This window comes from Pogoniulus pusillus, chromosome 24 (assembly GCF_015220805.1).
Source record: "Pogoniulus pusillus isolate bPogPus1 chromosome 24, bPogPus1.pri, whole genome shotgun sequence".
Classification (NCBI taxonomy): Eukaryota; Metazoa; Chordata; class Aves; order Piciformes; family Lybiidae; genus Pogoniulus; species Pogoniulus pusillus.
The window spans coordinates 14156145-14172209 of record NC_087287.1 but is presented as its reverse complement, the minus strand read 5'-3'; the positions used below and the strand labels follow the sequence as shown (position 1 = coordinate 14172209).

Below are 16065 nucleotides of genomic sequence, written 5' to 3'. Positions count from 1 at the left end.
AAAGTACTCAACGTGGACCTGAAAGAAGGACAGCAACCTCGACCTTTAGTCAGTGCAGTGCAAAGAAGATGAAACTGCACCCAAACAGGGAATTTTCCACATGAAATTGTTCAAGAGAATGCAGAAATCAATTATCTCACTAAAAAGAAATTTAGAAAGAAAGAAAGAGAGAGAGAGAGAGAGAGAGAGAGAGAGAGAGAGAGAGAGAGAGAGAGAGAGAGAGAAAATAAATCAGACTCCCAAGCAGGCCTCAAAAAGCAGCTCTTTCAAACAGGATGAAAAGAAGGCATCCTCATAGCCACATGAAGCTATATTGACACATTCACTGTAGACCTAAGCAGTTCTGTTACAATTATCCCATTCACAAAATGGGATGGAAAAACCTTCAAGGGATCACCCTTCCAACGTGAAAGTACAAGACAAGTTTCCTAGTTACCTATAAAGGGGAAACAAAGTCTCTAAAATTCAAGAGCAGGCGAGGTGGAGGGAAGGAAAAGGTGAAACAGCTGGATCCCACACAAAAACCCCAAGCCACAAACTGCAGTGAACTGCATTTTGCAGAGGGAGGGAAGGGAAATTTGCTCCTTGGCTGGGAAGAAACAATCACCCGAGAGAAGTTTACATGGCTCTCAGGAAAACAAAACATCACAGTTCACTTTCAGCAAAACTTTCATCACCCTTCTCCCCTGTTCTTCACTTGGCAATAGTCTGCTCAGTATACACATGATGTGCAAGCCATTTTATAATTAAGTGAAAAGATGCAACACAATGTGGTGAAGATCAAATATACAACCAAGTTTTATAATTAACTAACTCAAGAAGCACGGAACACGTTTTGAATAGTATTGAAAACAGTTACTTTCAGGTAGAAATTCTCAGCACTAAGACAACAAATACAAGCCTGCACAATGCTTTGCAAATCTGGAGTTTAGATTTAACACAAAACCCCTCAGACATAAGAATGTAAAAGGCAGATATGAAAGGTCACATAGAGAAAAAAGCAAAACTGACTGAAACTGAGACTCGCATCTTCACTTTGGGAATTTTGTGTAAAAGGGTAAATTAGTAAATGTGGATTTTTCCAGCAGCACATAGAACCCAAGGAGAGGATCAATGCAAACCAGAAAGGAGTCTGCTCAGCAGACAGCATTCCTCTACCAGCTGATTACATTACCTCTGTGGTCTAAGGCAAAAGGTTAGAGTGAATACAGGCATTGAATATGATAAGAACAGAACAGCCTTTCTTTGCTAGGCTATATAAGCTTTCTTTAAACAGCATTGCACAATTCAGATCTTTCTGCCATCAAGAGATGTAGATACAGATCTACCCTAATAATATTAACAATAATCCAAGTAAAAGAGTAATATGCTTAATCCTGGACCTTAAGGAAGATAAGCAAACAGCAGTAGCTATGAAGTATGGAAAAATTCTTCTGGGTCAGAGCCAGTTCTGCAGCTCACCTGCCAACAGACAGACACACTGCCATCACCTGGCATCAGCTACAGAAGGCAGCATGAATCTGGGGGCAGGCTTGGTGAAGGGGAAACAAGTGAGCAACACTGACACCCAGGCTGGCAAGTCTGAAGCTTTTAACCATTCTGAGACATGGATGTGAATTATCTACCCTCAGGTAAGCCAGGGACAAACCTGAGACATGGATTTGAGTCTCAGTTTTGAAATTTATCAGCAGCTCTGACCTTCTACCAAAGCTAATTCTGGCACTGTTAAGAAAGGAGCCATCTTAGCTTTTACAATCATGATCCGTGTCTGCCAGAAATGACTGAAAAAAACAGGAAAGCAGGCAAAAAGATTGCCATTTCTTATGGAATTACAGCTTGCCAGGCAGGGCCCTGTCACCACCCATCTGGCAAAACCAGAAACATTGCACAGAGCAAAAAGTCTCCTGCTAAAAAGGGAGTGGGAAGGCAAAACCAAGCAGTTCATTTTCATAGAGGAGTTATCTGCTTTATGGTTTGGCACAACAGCTTGGGTTCCAACAGCTGCATTTTAGTGGCATGTAAATCAGACTGGTTTGATCCATGACTGTTCAACCATTTTCAAATATTTAATTGCTATGCCAGTGCTGAAATGCAAACTTCTGGAATCACAGAACCTTAGAGGTTGGAAGGGACCTTCAGAGATCATTTGAGTCCAACCCCCTGCATGCAGTTTTGCAAGAGATTATTCATACATACAGTTCTGATTTTCTTCTTCCCTTGTCCTGCCCCAAGGGCAAAATAGTGGAGATACCAAAATTCTGCTTTAGAGTTAAAATACCTATTTGAGCCTTGCCCATACTTGTACAGGAACTTAAAGTATAATGAGATGTCTTTAGTATTACTCCAGCCATTTTAAGCAAGATTGTTCAGGTGGTGGCTGCTTTACATGAGAAACACATTATCAAAAAGGTTTGGACTTCCTCTTTTCATCAGCAGGGTGGCATGAGACTGAAGACTCATCTTGCAAGTCACAGTAACACAGAGCAAAGAGGAGATTTTTTTTTCAGAATCACATTGATGCACTAACTGTGCACAACTTTAATCAGATATTGGCAGGCACCGTAATTAAAGATCACATACATGTACTCATGAATGAAGCAAGAATCTCAACAGGTCATAGTGCTAGTACTGGAGCTAGCCTCCTAACACCACCAGTCCTCACTAAAAGCAAAATAAGCTATTCACTAGGGAACAGTCCAGGCCATTAAAAAGACAGGCAAGTATAGCCACCAACATCTAAAGCATCCTGTAGAAATCTCTGCATATGCACCCTGGGAAAAAAACAACAAAACACCAGAGGCCTTACTTGTATTTCCCTTAAAAGAGGAGACTACAAGCTTTATACTAAACAATTTATTTATCTTAAATCTCTGGAGAATAGCAAATATTACCACAGTTCAGTTGGGACATCAAGTAAACTGGTGTTAAACAGCTTAAGTTTTTGTTTCTTACCTCCTCAGGAACAATAATTAAAGGGTATTTGTCCTCTGATAAGAAGTTAAAAATAACCCATACTTTAAATGCATCTTCATCACTTAGCAGTGAAGGACTTTTAGAAAGGTTCTTTTTAGCACAGAGAGTCCAGCACATCCTGTTGAATTCAACTTTGTCAAAGTTTCCTTGAACCTAAAGTGAAGAAATGGAATAACATAAATTTAATATGTGAATGGCACAGAATGACAGAGCAAGTGTAACATGCTAAGTCCTACAAAAAGCACTGAGAAAACTGTATTTTGTAGGAAACGTCAAGGCCCAAAAATAGTACTGTAGCAGCCTAGTCTTACTTCCTGCACAGGGTCAACTAAGCAATTTCTTGCAGTAAAATCTACATCCAACCTTTAACTTGTGGGCAAGTTAATAATATCTTCATTTCATCTAAAGAAAGCTACACTGCATTCTGGATTTCCACTAGCTTTAGCTTCCAAACCATCTTCATAACTGTCTTAGTTCCAACTGTTCTTCTACTGCACTGAGTTAGTGAGATTTGATATAGCAAATGTGGAAGCCAGTATAGCCCAACCTACATGTGGATATCCAAAAAGGAATATTGGAACATCATCTAGGAAAGTTTTTCCACTTCATGTTACTCAAACTTAATTTTTGCAGGACATTCATAAATATGTAACTATGTTTTCCTCAATTGCTAATCCATTTGAAATGCAAATCTTCATCCTATTGATAAAAACAATTCTTGATTTTGTTCTCCCTTATCATTCCTAGCAACTGTATATACACCCATCTGTGAATCATTTACATATACAAAAGCTTTCATTTCCTCTATTTTCTTTTTAACCCCTCATTTATGTTAAAGATTAAATCTATTTTTCTCCCTACAGCTCAGCAATGCTGTTTCTTGACAAAGGCATGTTCAGCACTGTAATGGAAATCCCTTGAGATTTCAGAAAGCAGGTTCTTGTACCTCTTGTGGTAATGACAGCAGTAATGTTCAGTAACATTTTCTTAAGATAGGACAAATTATGTATCTCAGATACTTAAAGGACACCATTTCAAATTGTATGATTTCCTCCTATTCAGTCTGGTAAGTAGTCAAATACAGGGGAGGCTGAGCCACAGTAGCTAAGTCAAAGACAGCGTAAGAAAATGGATGAACTGATGTGGTTACAGGGAAAAAATATTTGCAATCAATTTGTCTCATTAAACTTCTGACTTGTGACTTCTTGATGATTTCTTGGTTCTATACATAGAGGCTTTATTACAGGGCAAGCCAGCACTGAAAAATACAAAAAGCTACTCTGCATTTAAGAGTACAATACAAGTTATTTCAAAAGGTTACAAAGCCCTCTGAAAATTGTAAGTCACAATTGCATAAGTTTTAAAGTAAATCTAAGGATTCATTATTTAAATATTTTACTTCTGTTTTAAAGCAAAGTATCTTGAAATCAAATAAACCCCTCTTGAGCAGGTTGCTCTTATTCCAATCAATTAATTCACCAGAAGATGTACGACTGGAAATTAAGAGAACTTCCTCTGTATTTGGGGGTATAAAGCACCAGTCCTCATTTAGTAGCTTTGCATAAATTAATAGTATTTGTTCTACAATTGCCCCATCTCAAAGCACAGATTATGCCTTGGAAGAATGAAAACAAAGGGGTTTCTTGTTTGCCTTTTTCATTTGTTTGTTTTTAACAAAGGAGATACACTATGAACCAATGACTTCATCTCAATTCATGTTCTCTTTCAGCACTGATGTAAAGTCATTTCTAAAAGATGACATGTCACAACCAAGATGTTTCCAGTTCACAAAGGCAGCCTTCTGTTTGAAGAATTTCACCAATTTTAAATGGTACGTACCAAAATTGTTTATAAGCTTTTAGTCAGGATTAAATAAAATGAAGTTAGAGGTAAATCTTGTGCCCTAACATTTGTACATTTTAAGATGGACTAATGGCCCATCAGGCAACTACTGGAAGCCAGATTTGATGAACAGCCTTTAACAATAAAGCATGCCTTCCATCTCCCTCCCTCTTTTTTTTTCCCCCCTTACTTAATGGCTTGCTGTTGTTTATAAATAGTATTAATAAAGACCAGTATGGCTCAGACTCCACCACTGTAATCCTCTGGTCAAAATTAAAGGCCTTTTCTTTTTCTCCAAAATTTGTACACAAACACCTGTTGGTCTCCATTGAATCTTACAGCTCAGCCAGCCAACACAAACTGGAAATGAGATCACAAACTTCTTAGGGACAAAGCAAGATTCTTTAGCATTAACCAACCAAGCCACCAAGAACTTATCTTCATGGCTATTAACAGCCAACAACTCCCACACGTAAAACAGGACACTACCAGTGGGTATGAAAGAAACAGACCAAAGAGGCAGAGTAGTTGATAAATCTTAGTGAAATATAAGAAGCTTCTACTGCTTCCAATCTGCCCAACTACATTATACATAGATATATCACATCTCCACCAGTGTTAAATGTAGATAAAGAAGCAGCAAAAATTAGAAGATCAGTTTGCATAACCTGCCATTGCTACATGGGATTTCTCACCAGTCTATGAGTTCAGGACTTCTTAATATTACAGAAGACAGCAAACATCTATGCACTTCTGCAGCCACAACATCAAAGTTTGTGGGTTTTTGAGGCTGGCCTCTAAGTGTACAAGAAATCATTGACATTGAAGTTGCTATGTTTGCGCTGTCACATAGGTTGGTTTCTGCTGTCTAGATCAGTGTTGTGACAAAAGTTGTCAGAAAAAAAGGAGGAAAATCTTTGGGTTTTTTCTATTTCAAACCAGTAACTACCTCTCTCAGAACAAGAGGAGAGGGAAATAGGGGAATCTTGCTGCTTTCCAAAGCTTCCTCCAAAACAAGGCACAACAGAAGACTGAAGAGTGCTCAGACATGAAAGAACTTGCAAGATGAAACTTAATAACACTCCCTAGTGTCACCCACTGTAACTATCTGAAGGATAGGCATTTGCCCTTCCTCTTTGCAAAGGAGGCTGTCAATGTTTTCTTATAGCTGCAATACAAAGTGAGACAATACACAGCTTCAAGATGCTTCCAAATAAATTCAAGCTGAGGTGCTTTATTAAGATGAACACCGCTTAGACAGTGACCAGATTTTACCGGAATCTGAAACCAAGGAGAGAAGAAAAGTAGATAACCCTTTCAGAGCACCCACCCCAACACAACAACACAGGCACACTCACAACCAAAGTGTCTTCACACCACAATGCTTCCTGCATCAGAGTAAAAATGCTCTAGTACAAAACCTGATAAAGAGAAAAACTAGACACAAGAATTCAAAGCTTACCTTTTCCAAGATGAATTTGTTTAAATAAGGCATGTAACCCTGATTGGAAACTGGTCCTTCATCGTCATCCCTAAAGTGCTCTTCCAAGGCCACTGGATCATGAGGAACATTTAACACTGTGCACAGGTTGTGAGAAAGGACCTAAGGACAGAAGAAGAATCAGTGAGATTGCTGTCAGCCTTAACCATGCTGTGTGCCCTCCAGGTCAGACCTGACTCTTTCATGTCAGCACAAGTTCTGCCCTTCATTTTTTGGTTAAAAAACAAAATATAACTAAAGCAGTTAATTCCATGGATTCAACAGCTTCAGACAGCTGAAGGTTTACAGAAGCAACACCATCACAGACAGGTCCATTCTGACAGATGTGCAAACGCAGCTTCAGAAGCTACCTTTTGTACACATACACTTAGGCATTTGAAAACCAGCAGAGGCATGTAGAAACACCAAAGTAATATTTACAGAGTAAGTTTAGACAGCTATGGAAAACAACAAACACCTAGCCTTTGAAATTATAAATATTTACTGTCTAGTGAAAACCAAGAACAAATAAAACAACTCACTATGTACCTCTAGTTTACAAAGAACCGACCACTCAAATTAAAGCATGATTTCTCTCATCTGTTTCTTTTGGGTTGCTTTTCAGCATTCACTCTATGCTTCAGTGGGCAAAGGAAAACTAATGTTATAGAAAGGGGAAGTGCTTCTCGAATTTTTATTTTAAAAAGGTATTTGCATGAATTAAGTCAAGAGCTTAACACCCACCAGCATTTATGAGAAATGATCTTCAGGAAGAGGCTACATGCTTGATTAGTTTTAAGGAAGTAAGGAAGTACTGCATTACTGAAAAATAACTTGTAGCCAACTTATCTCAGCCTCTTCATCTTAAGTCAAGTTTTGCATGCCCAAACCAAGGCCCAGTCTCAACAACAGGAAGGCAAAGCCCAGGTAGTAGTGACTCCTGTGCCACCAGCACTTTCCTAAGAAAGGCAAAGCACTATCTCTTTTGTTGTTGACAGTGTCTCAAGTCAGGTCAGTCCTGTAAAACTCTGCCCACCGGGTCTTAAGACACTGTTACTCCAGAGGCCTCTCCGCCTCTCCCCGAGGCGTGATGCAGAGTTAAGCCTCTGAAGACAATGTAGCAGCCATAGTAACCAGGCTAAAGATTGAACTTCACATGCCCAGAAATGCTCCACAGTGAAAAACTGTAGCTAAGATCCAATGTCAAAAATAAAGGTAAAACAATATTAGGCAGAAGTAAAACAGGCTGCATCTTCTGGAAACACATGTTGCTGTATTTTGTTTCTTTCGTTACATCAACTAGATGGCACAGACTGTCAGTGAATTTTTGCACATGTTTTACCTTTTCATTGAGCAGGACTAAAAAAAAACCAAATTATGCAGTAAAGAAGAAATGTGCAGAGAATTTAAAAGCAGGTCTATTTAGGTAAGTAGACATAAAAAGATTGAGGTGGGGTAGATGCAAAACAAGAAGTGAAAGTCTGAAGTCATCGAAGCCTGGGAAATCAAACCTTTACCACATGAAATGTCTGGACTTTCCTCCTACCCCCAAAAAACAATGTACATTTACTTTGCTTGTGTATGATAAGAAGACATGCAGAGCCCAAGCATTAGTTAGCAACAAATCCTACAAAGATGGCCCAAGATGCAAGTTCAGTTCAGAGGAGAGTTGTTCTCCACATACCTCCAAGTTACACTTCCTTTCACAAAAGCACCATTTTCCAGGAGAAATACACATGTTCATTACCGTGTGCTATTACTAAGCTACTGGAGCTAGCCAGGTGCAAAAGATTAGAAACAGAAAACCAGCAGCATCAGACATGCTGCAACAAAAGCTGTATTGTCTGGAGTAGCAAAACAATAATAAGAAGTGATCCCATTTCACACTACCCTCTAACAAGTATATTTCTCTTCTATTTGTCCTTATTTTTAACCACCATTTTTGAGTCCATGTGATTTACATATAGGAAGAAAACCACTGTACTATCACACATCTTTTCCCTTCTATTTAAGTCCTCTGTTGTTAATTATAGAAAACTGAGGGATTCTTCAATTGAGAGATGAAGATGACCTCAGTTTTCCAACCAGACTGTAGTTAATGCTGTAACTAAAAAAAAAACAAACACTCAGATAATAAAAATATTCTAAAAGCATAATTGATCTATGTTTATTACCAAAACAAATTTAAAGTTACAGTAGACACTTTCTCATCACATACTTTCTATATGTTTCTCTTTTCCCTTTTATAGCCGCCTTGCTGTGTTTGGGTTGTCAGAAACATAGGTGGCTTTCTGCATCCAGCAAACAATTTACCAGGAAAGAATTCCACTTTCAATCATTTTCTAAGATCTGCCTTATCTGGGATCTCTCCTGTGCCAGAGCTCTCTTTTCATAACTCAGGAAATTCCTTGGTGCCTGCCAAAGCCTGCTATTCTCTAGAACAGCCAAGCACCAGCTGAATTCTTCACTTGCAGGGTAAGCTTGAAAAATTCTACACTGAGGTTTGATTTGGTTTTGTTCTCTCAGATCACACTAGCTGGCCCATGATGTACTCTACTTTAATGATCAATAAAAATTAAAAGAAAAAAAGATAAAAAAGCTGAGTACTAGGCTGATTGGGGAACAAAAAAAAAATGCCTCGCCTTGCAGAAGCTCTGTCAACCATGAGGAAGTTTTGCACCACTAAGGATTATTCCCCCCCATGCCCACAGGGTTGCTAGGCAGCGTTTTCTTTCGACACTCATTATGCTCTGGATGTCACATTTAACAATCTACCTTCACACCAGAGCCAACTCCTACCCTAGTCCAGAGACTCATCTCTATGCTGCAACAAATGGGTATAGTGGTGGTCTCCAAACCGTAGTCCATGAGACAGTGCAAGTGGTCTGCAAAGGGTCCACAGAGCCAGTGCACCCTTGGCACAATTTCACCATCTTCAATGAAAAGTTGTGTAAGAAAGATGCCTAGTGGTGCCCAGGAAATGCCAGAGGTGTTCTGCTCTAAATAGAAATGACTGGATGAAACAAGCATGCTGAACTTTATTAAAGGCTTTGGATCTACTGTATTGGTGGCCAGTCTCATGCTGCTTTATCTGGCATCACACTGCCCAGCTCTGCTTTGCCACAGCTGCTCCACTTTGAGCTCCCCATTATTCAAAACACTGATTTTTCCAAAACTTTAAGCATGTGTTGAATTGTTACCATCTGAGTAGCTCCATTTAACCTTGTCCATAAATGTGACCTGGGTTTCTAAAGGAGAAAGGAAGAGCTGCTAGACTACTCAGTGCTCAGCAAAAAAAAATTGGCCCAGATGATAGCAAGAGGATTAACAAGGCAGACTAAGCCTACAGTGGATATTGTGTTTCTTCAGTGCTTCTTTCTCTTTCTTTTCCATCTTTCAGGGGAGTGTTCTCCCTCCCCCCATCTCTTTTCAAGATTTTAAAAGGTTGGCATGGCATACCCAGACAGCTCCATTCACTGGCTTCATGTGAATTCATTCCAAGACATTCTTGGCTCATCCCTAGCTGACATCCATGTCAGCAGCTAGCCAGCCAAAATAAGGCTACTCACCAGCACATTCCCTCTTCCTTTTCTGACCAGTGTGGAAGCCAGCATTGTATATGACCCTTGTCACAGGCACAAGGTCTTTTCAACCAGGGTACATCTAAACATAAAGTTCCTTGCATCACTGCATCTTCAAGGTACTCAGGTAGCAAACACTCCATTTGGAATCTCATTACTTAATATCAGGTTTAGTGCAACAAGTCCTTTCCCAGGGGGACAAGCATATTCAGTCTCAACCTCCACCAGCTCAGGTTCTTAATGCTAGCACCCATTGCTCACATCACCTTTCTGCTCCTTCACTTGCTTCCTTCTCCCTTGGGCACTCACAGATCCTTTACCACCATTTTTGACAATCTCACTCTTCCTCTTGGCTTCGTATTAGCACATTTCTGTTGGTCCCAAATCACAGTGGTGACAGCCTGCACCTGTCCAGTTGCCAAAGGAATTGCTTTTCTGCCCTGCAGCCTGTAGCCCTTACGGTAAGCTTCCAGTAAATGCTCTCCATCTACCGCACTTTTCTTCTACATTTGCCTCAATGCCATTTGACAAAACCTCAAGGACAAATATTAAAGGGGTTATTGATTCACCGGCAGCTGCTCCTCTCAAGCACAGCATTGATACAGAGAAAAACTTTCAATTACCAAAATCAGGTAACCACAGAACTACAAAGTCAGGCAGCCATGAAGAGTCTGCTTTGAAACCAAGACAACCAGGATACAGGGTCCCTGAGAGCTGAGTGGTATAATTAGTCTCTAAGTTAACCACTGCTGGCATCAACTGTGGGCATTGTTCTTAGGAGATTTGGGTAGCAACTGCAACAGAATGCAAGAGTGATCACAGACATACTGATAGATCATAAAACCAAATGTAACTTTCAGTTGCCTTAAGCTGATCATAATATCCTTATAATATGAAAAAACACATCTCCTAGCTAGAAAAGGTCCCCTACCCATATAAGCCCTTTACCCTTTGAGCATGCTAGTGAATTTAAATGGAGCTGCATCTTTAAGATAAAGCAAGAAAGAAACTACCCAATAGCTAGTTAGTAGGTGCTAACATTAGGCATAGCTAATATACTTTATTGTATAAATATCTACTGGGAATTCCAACCCGTATGCTAGCTTTGTAGAATTACCACCTGATATCCTCTTCTGTAAAGAACAGGAATAGAACAATTGACTATCTGTTGATCGATTGATTTTTGCACACCAGATAAAGAATCCAGGATTGGGACAACAGAATCATAGACTTCTTGCTTCCTAATGCACTCCCTTCTAGCCTATAAACTGCCTTGTTTTCCCAGCTCTTCTGGAAGATGATTCCTCATGGTTGTCCCAATACAAACACTTCTGAGCCCCATTAATAACACCAGAGAACAACTCTCTCAAAGTGAGTCATAATGACTAAATTTCCTTCAATGTTGTACAAAGTCAATTGTCCAGCTGGAGTCCTGCCCACTCATCACAGGCTCTCCACATTTCCAGTGCCTTGCTACATTGTTTGAGGTCTTCCTCTCCATTCAGACTATCCGTCTTGCTCCCGATTACACCCTTCTTCCTCTTCCCATTGGCCACTGACTTCCCATTTAGTAGGAAGGCAAAGCAAAGAAGTATAATAATCCTATAACATCCCAGATATGATTAAAAAATAGTTGAGGTTTTCTAAGCTTGACCAGTAACTTGGGTCACCTACATATTGCAAGCCTGAATGAGACCATGTTTTCATGAAGTGATCATTGTCCATGTCCTCCAGGTACCACAGCAGGAACCAAGGACTTTGAAAATCAATGCCAGTGGTAGCACAAAATACCAGAACAAAACCAGCCAAGTATTCCACTGTCTGTGCAAAGAGAAGTCACAAAACAATGTAGAAGAAGCTTCCAGAGAGTGTAAAAACTAAGTGGAATCATACACGCACACTACAAGGAGCATTGCTGGCTGCTAAGCACAGCTACATTTAAAACTAATGCATTTCAAGAGCAGGATGGAAAGCCAACTGAATGTCAGTACATTACAGAAACTTCTACAATATCTCTGTTTTAAAACTATAGTTTGCAAGAATAAAATAATTTGCTTTAAATATAGGAAAGCAAATATGTGAACATTGCTTATGCTCAAACCACAACAGCAGCTGTAACCACATACATCAAACTCACACTTTAGCCTTGCTATAGAAGCACCTGAAAGTGCTGAAACATACTGACAAAATGATGTTTGTTTCATATTTAAAAGGTGTAATTTAAGGCCATAATACACAAATGCTCTTGCTGATATAGAAAAACAGGTAAAAATCTGTAGCAAACATAACAGTAGAACTTCTGAAAATGACTAATTGGACCAAATTTAAAAAAAAAATCAGTGTCTATTGGAAGATGATAATATTGAAAGTTACACGGAGGACTGATTTGACTCTTCTCTCAACAGCTCAAACCATATATAAAAGACACAATTGGATAAAAACCATCTTATGAAACCCTTACTATTCTAAGCAGGTCCTAGTTCTTCCCTCCAAGCATGTGCTGTTTCTCCAGACTACAAATTAGACCTAACCTCACTCACCTCCACCCATTTGCTCTAGATTTATCAAAAATAATGTGTGACCCTTCAGAGTAGGGCCTTAGCTATATAACAGACATTAATTTTGCTCATAGCATATACTATATGAATATATTCTACACATAACTAACATTATTTATTTTCATGGAAGGCTCCAAGACCACTCCTAGAAAAAGAACCTAGAAATATATCTCTTTAACAACCAACAGGTTACACTGAAGACTTTCTGTGCAACACGACGGTAATACTTGATGCTGATTATACAACTCAAAGATCCATTTTAAGTTTTTACCAAGGAGGGAAGAATTCCCCAAGTTACAAGATTGCATGCTGTTCTCAGAAAACAGGTAATAAATGAAAATGAAAAAAAAAAAAAAAAGTAAAATTATTTTTAACATGACAGGAGTTTTATATTAAATTTATTGTTCTAATACCACCTCTGCTAACTTATCTCCAAACCTCCTATCTCCATTTTATAGGGGAGCTATATTTTCCCTATGGTAACACTTTAATATGCAATACTTTCTTAGTGCAACACAGGCCTAAACCAATCAGGTAGGCACTTCTGTTTTGCTGTCCTGTCTACCCCTTCCGCTGCACCCATGTGGAGGTATTATCACAAGGTACACCTTTTCTCCCCAGCAGAACTACCAGTCTGACAACTGATCGTTTGTCATAAAAAGCCTGTGGAAAAACACTCACTACCCTTTCTCATATTTCCTAATAATTAATTCTTGGTGTCCACAGGAGAAGGCAACAGCCTCATTTTAGATTGGTTTCTGTAACCCCAGTTCCCACAGTTGACACTTCCCTCGGGAGTCTTTCCTCAGTCTGTACAGACAGAACTGCACAGATTCCTGAAGACCACCTCTCTGCAACCTCCTTCAGTTAGTCACGAAACACAAGCGCTAACTTCTGTGATGCCACCTGTAAAAGATCTGGGACCTGCACACATTTTCAGCTTGAGATCACAGTCAGGTCATGCCTCTTTCTTGACTCCGGCCCCACGGTCACTTTCTGGCCGAGTTGAGCTGTGTCTCACAGCCTGATCGCCCCAAGGGAAGAAAAGGAGAAGAGGAACTTCTGTGCTGGGGGCGGGAACAGGCAGGTTTACTCGTTTACTATGCATTAACCCTTTACATAACGCTGAAAACAAATTCTATCAGCTACTGACCACATTTGGAAATAACACTTACAGCATGGCCACTCTTGCTCATGAAACTAACCCCACAAAGGGTACAAAATTCAGCTAACCGTTGCAAGCAACACTGTACAAGGCCCCCAAAGTCTCAAATGTCAACAGGTGTTGTGTTCTTTTCCAAAATATTTATTTTGCCAGATTCCTGCTGTCATTCACAGGCCAAGGCAGTCCCATAAAGCAGGGCCAAGATGGGATTGGATTTAGCAAGCTGCCTGAGAGCTCTTTTAAGTGCACAAACGTTACTTCAGCATATAAGCTAAGCGAAGAATGGCACAGATAGAGCCTCTCGACTAATTCTCCAGTTGATATCCAAAAAAGAGAGCACTGTGGAACCTCACTCTCCCTTTGACACGCTATGAATTTCACTTGGATGCAGCCACCCCCTATAGATGGGACCTTGGGGCTACCCCACAAAAGACTTTGGCCAGAACGTGTACCGAGGACATGCAGCTGAAAGCAGACCAGAAGCACAACAAGGGTTTATGCATTGATATCTCAGGGAGAACAAACTGCTTGCCTAGACGGAATGAAAATAAAGCCTCCTGAAGCATGAGGAAAAGTCCTCTCATGCCTCCCACAGAACAGAGGTGACCAAGAGCCACAGCATCACGAAAGACATCTTCAAAGGCAAAAATGCAGTTCACGGTCCCTAAGCAAGCTTAGACAGCGGGCAGCTGTAGCCCCTCGTCCAGCCCCGCATGTGAACACATCAGGCAAGCTTCAGGCCCGGCATCCCCACGTCCTCTGCGAAGGCAGCCAGTGGGGGTCGGCCCGGGCGCACGTCACGGCCCCTCACACCACTGGCCACAGCCCCTCACACCCTCCTCATGCCCCGGCCCCACACCGCGCCCTCGGGGCTCGCCCTTTCTCTCTCTTCGCTGCCCCTGGCCGTGCCAGGCCGCCCCACTTGCCTTCAGCTGAGACTTGGAGACTTTCCCGCTGCGGTCGAGGTCCAGCGCGGTGAAGGCGTGCCAGATGGACTTCAGCAGCTCCTCCTTGAGGCCCACCATGGCCGGCCCGCCGGCTCCCGCCACCCCAGGCTCGTCGCCGCCGCTCTTTCTTCACCTCTTCTGGCCTCGCCGCTCCCGCCCCGGGGGCGGGCGCCCGCCCTTGGCCGGCTCCGCTGGCGCCGCCCCGGGAGCCGCGCACGGCCCGCCTCAGACGAGGGCTGAGGGCGGCGAGAGCCGGCAGGGGCCTCAGGTGCTGAAGCGAGCGTGTGCCCCGCGGGCGCGGCCCAGCTGCCCCTGGGTCGGTGCGGCCCCACCCCAGCAGCTCCGCGGCCGCTGCGAGGGACGGGAGCTCGCTGCCGTGGGGGAGCTCCACGCCGCGGTACAGCAGATACCGTCTGATTGTCACAGAGAAAAATAACTCCCCGTGTAGGATTTTCGCACAAAGGTGCAGTTTAACAGTGGCCAACAGTTAACCCCATACAGCCATTCACTCCCCCCCGTGGGATGGGGAAGAAATTTGAAAGCATAAAAGTGAGAAAACTTATGGTGCAAGATAAAGACAGGCATGTGTTTAGCCAGCAGATAGGCTGTGTCACAAATAATGGTGACTTAGGAAGACAAACCACAACGACCACAACTCCAAATGTCCCCTGCTTCCTTCTTCCCCCAGGTTTAGGTGGTATGGAGCATCCCTTTATTCATCTGTTCCACGTGTGTTCACTCTCAACTTCATCACCACCACCACCACCCTCAGTCTGCCTGCTTAAGGAGGTGAGGAGCAGAAAAGGCTTTGACTCCACGTGAGACACAGTCCAATAGCAACTACGATGATGAAAATTAACTCTACTTCAGCCAAAACCAAACAAGGAAACAATGCTACACCTAGTTTGCTCTGCCAGACAGAAGGGATGGCAACAGAAGGTCCTGTTGCTGCATTTTCAGATAAATATACTTTTGTATACAAAGACAACCCAACAAAATGTTCTGTTTGGTAGCTGACCAACCACAAGCTCACCAGTATCAAACATACTTGCTGAAGTGCATTCAAGTAGAGGAAGGTCCTGTGAAATGCCACTGAGAAAAAACAATTCATCCTGTTCACACATGCATCTTCTGATGGCAGGGGCAGAACTTGTTTTGTACAGTGTTCAGTGATTTTAACAGTCCATTTTTATAAAAACTATAGACCAGAAAACCGAAATTAAACCATAATGCCCCATAATTGTTAAAAGGCTGTGTACATCTCTTTATTCTTCTTGCAGGCTTCTGTTACTCCCCATTTAAACAACGTGCTGGAATCCTTTGCCAGAGCAGGATTTGTTTTCCACCAAGAATACCTCCTTTCAAGTCAAGAGGTTAACAGTTCATGCTTAAATGTTTCATTAAAATGAGTAGTTCACATAAGCCTCAGCTGCTACAGCTTTTGGTAGGTTAAGGAAAAGGATGCTTTTATGCATAGTACAGGATTTTATACAGATGTTTTTAAAATAGTTTTTATAGG

At 41.4% G+C, this 16065-nt stretch overlaps 1 protein-coding gene across 1 annotated transcript in view; it reads right to left on the bottom strand.

The window, feature by feature from the left end:
* SWAP70 (switching B cell complex subunit SWAP70) overlaps positions 1-14764 on the bottom strand; it is a 34330-nt gene extending 19566 nt beyond the window's left edge. The window contains exons 1-3 of the mRNA XM_064163715.1: positions 14526-14764; positions 6278-6418; positions 2953-3126 (exon numbers count right to left, since the gene is read on the bottom strand). Of these exons, the coding sequence (XP_064019785.1) occupies positions 2953-3126; positions 6278-6418; positions 14526-14624 (414 nt within the window). The 5' untranslated portion in view covers positions 14625-14764. The remainder of the gene's footprint in view (positions 1-2952; positions 3127-6277; positions 6419-14525) is intronic.
* Positions 14765-16065: the final 1301 nt, after the last annotated feature.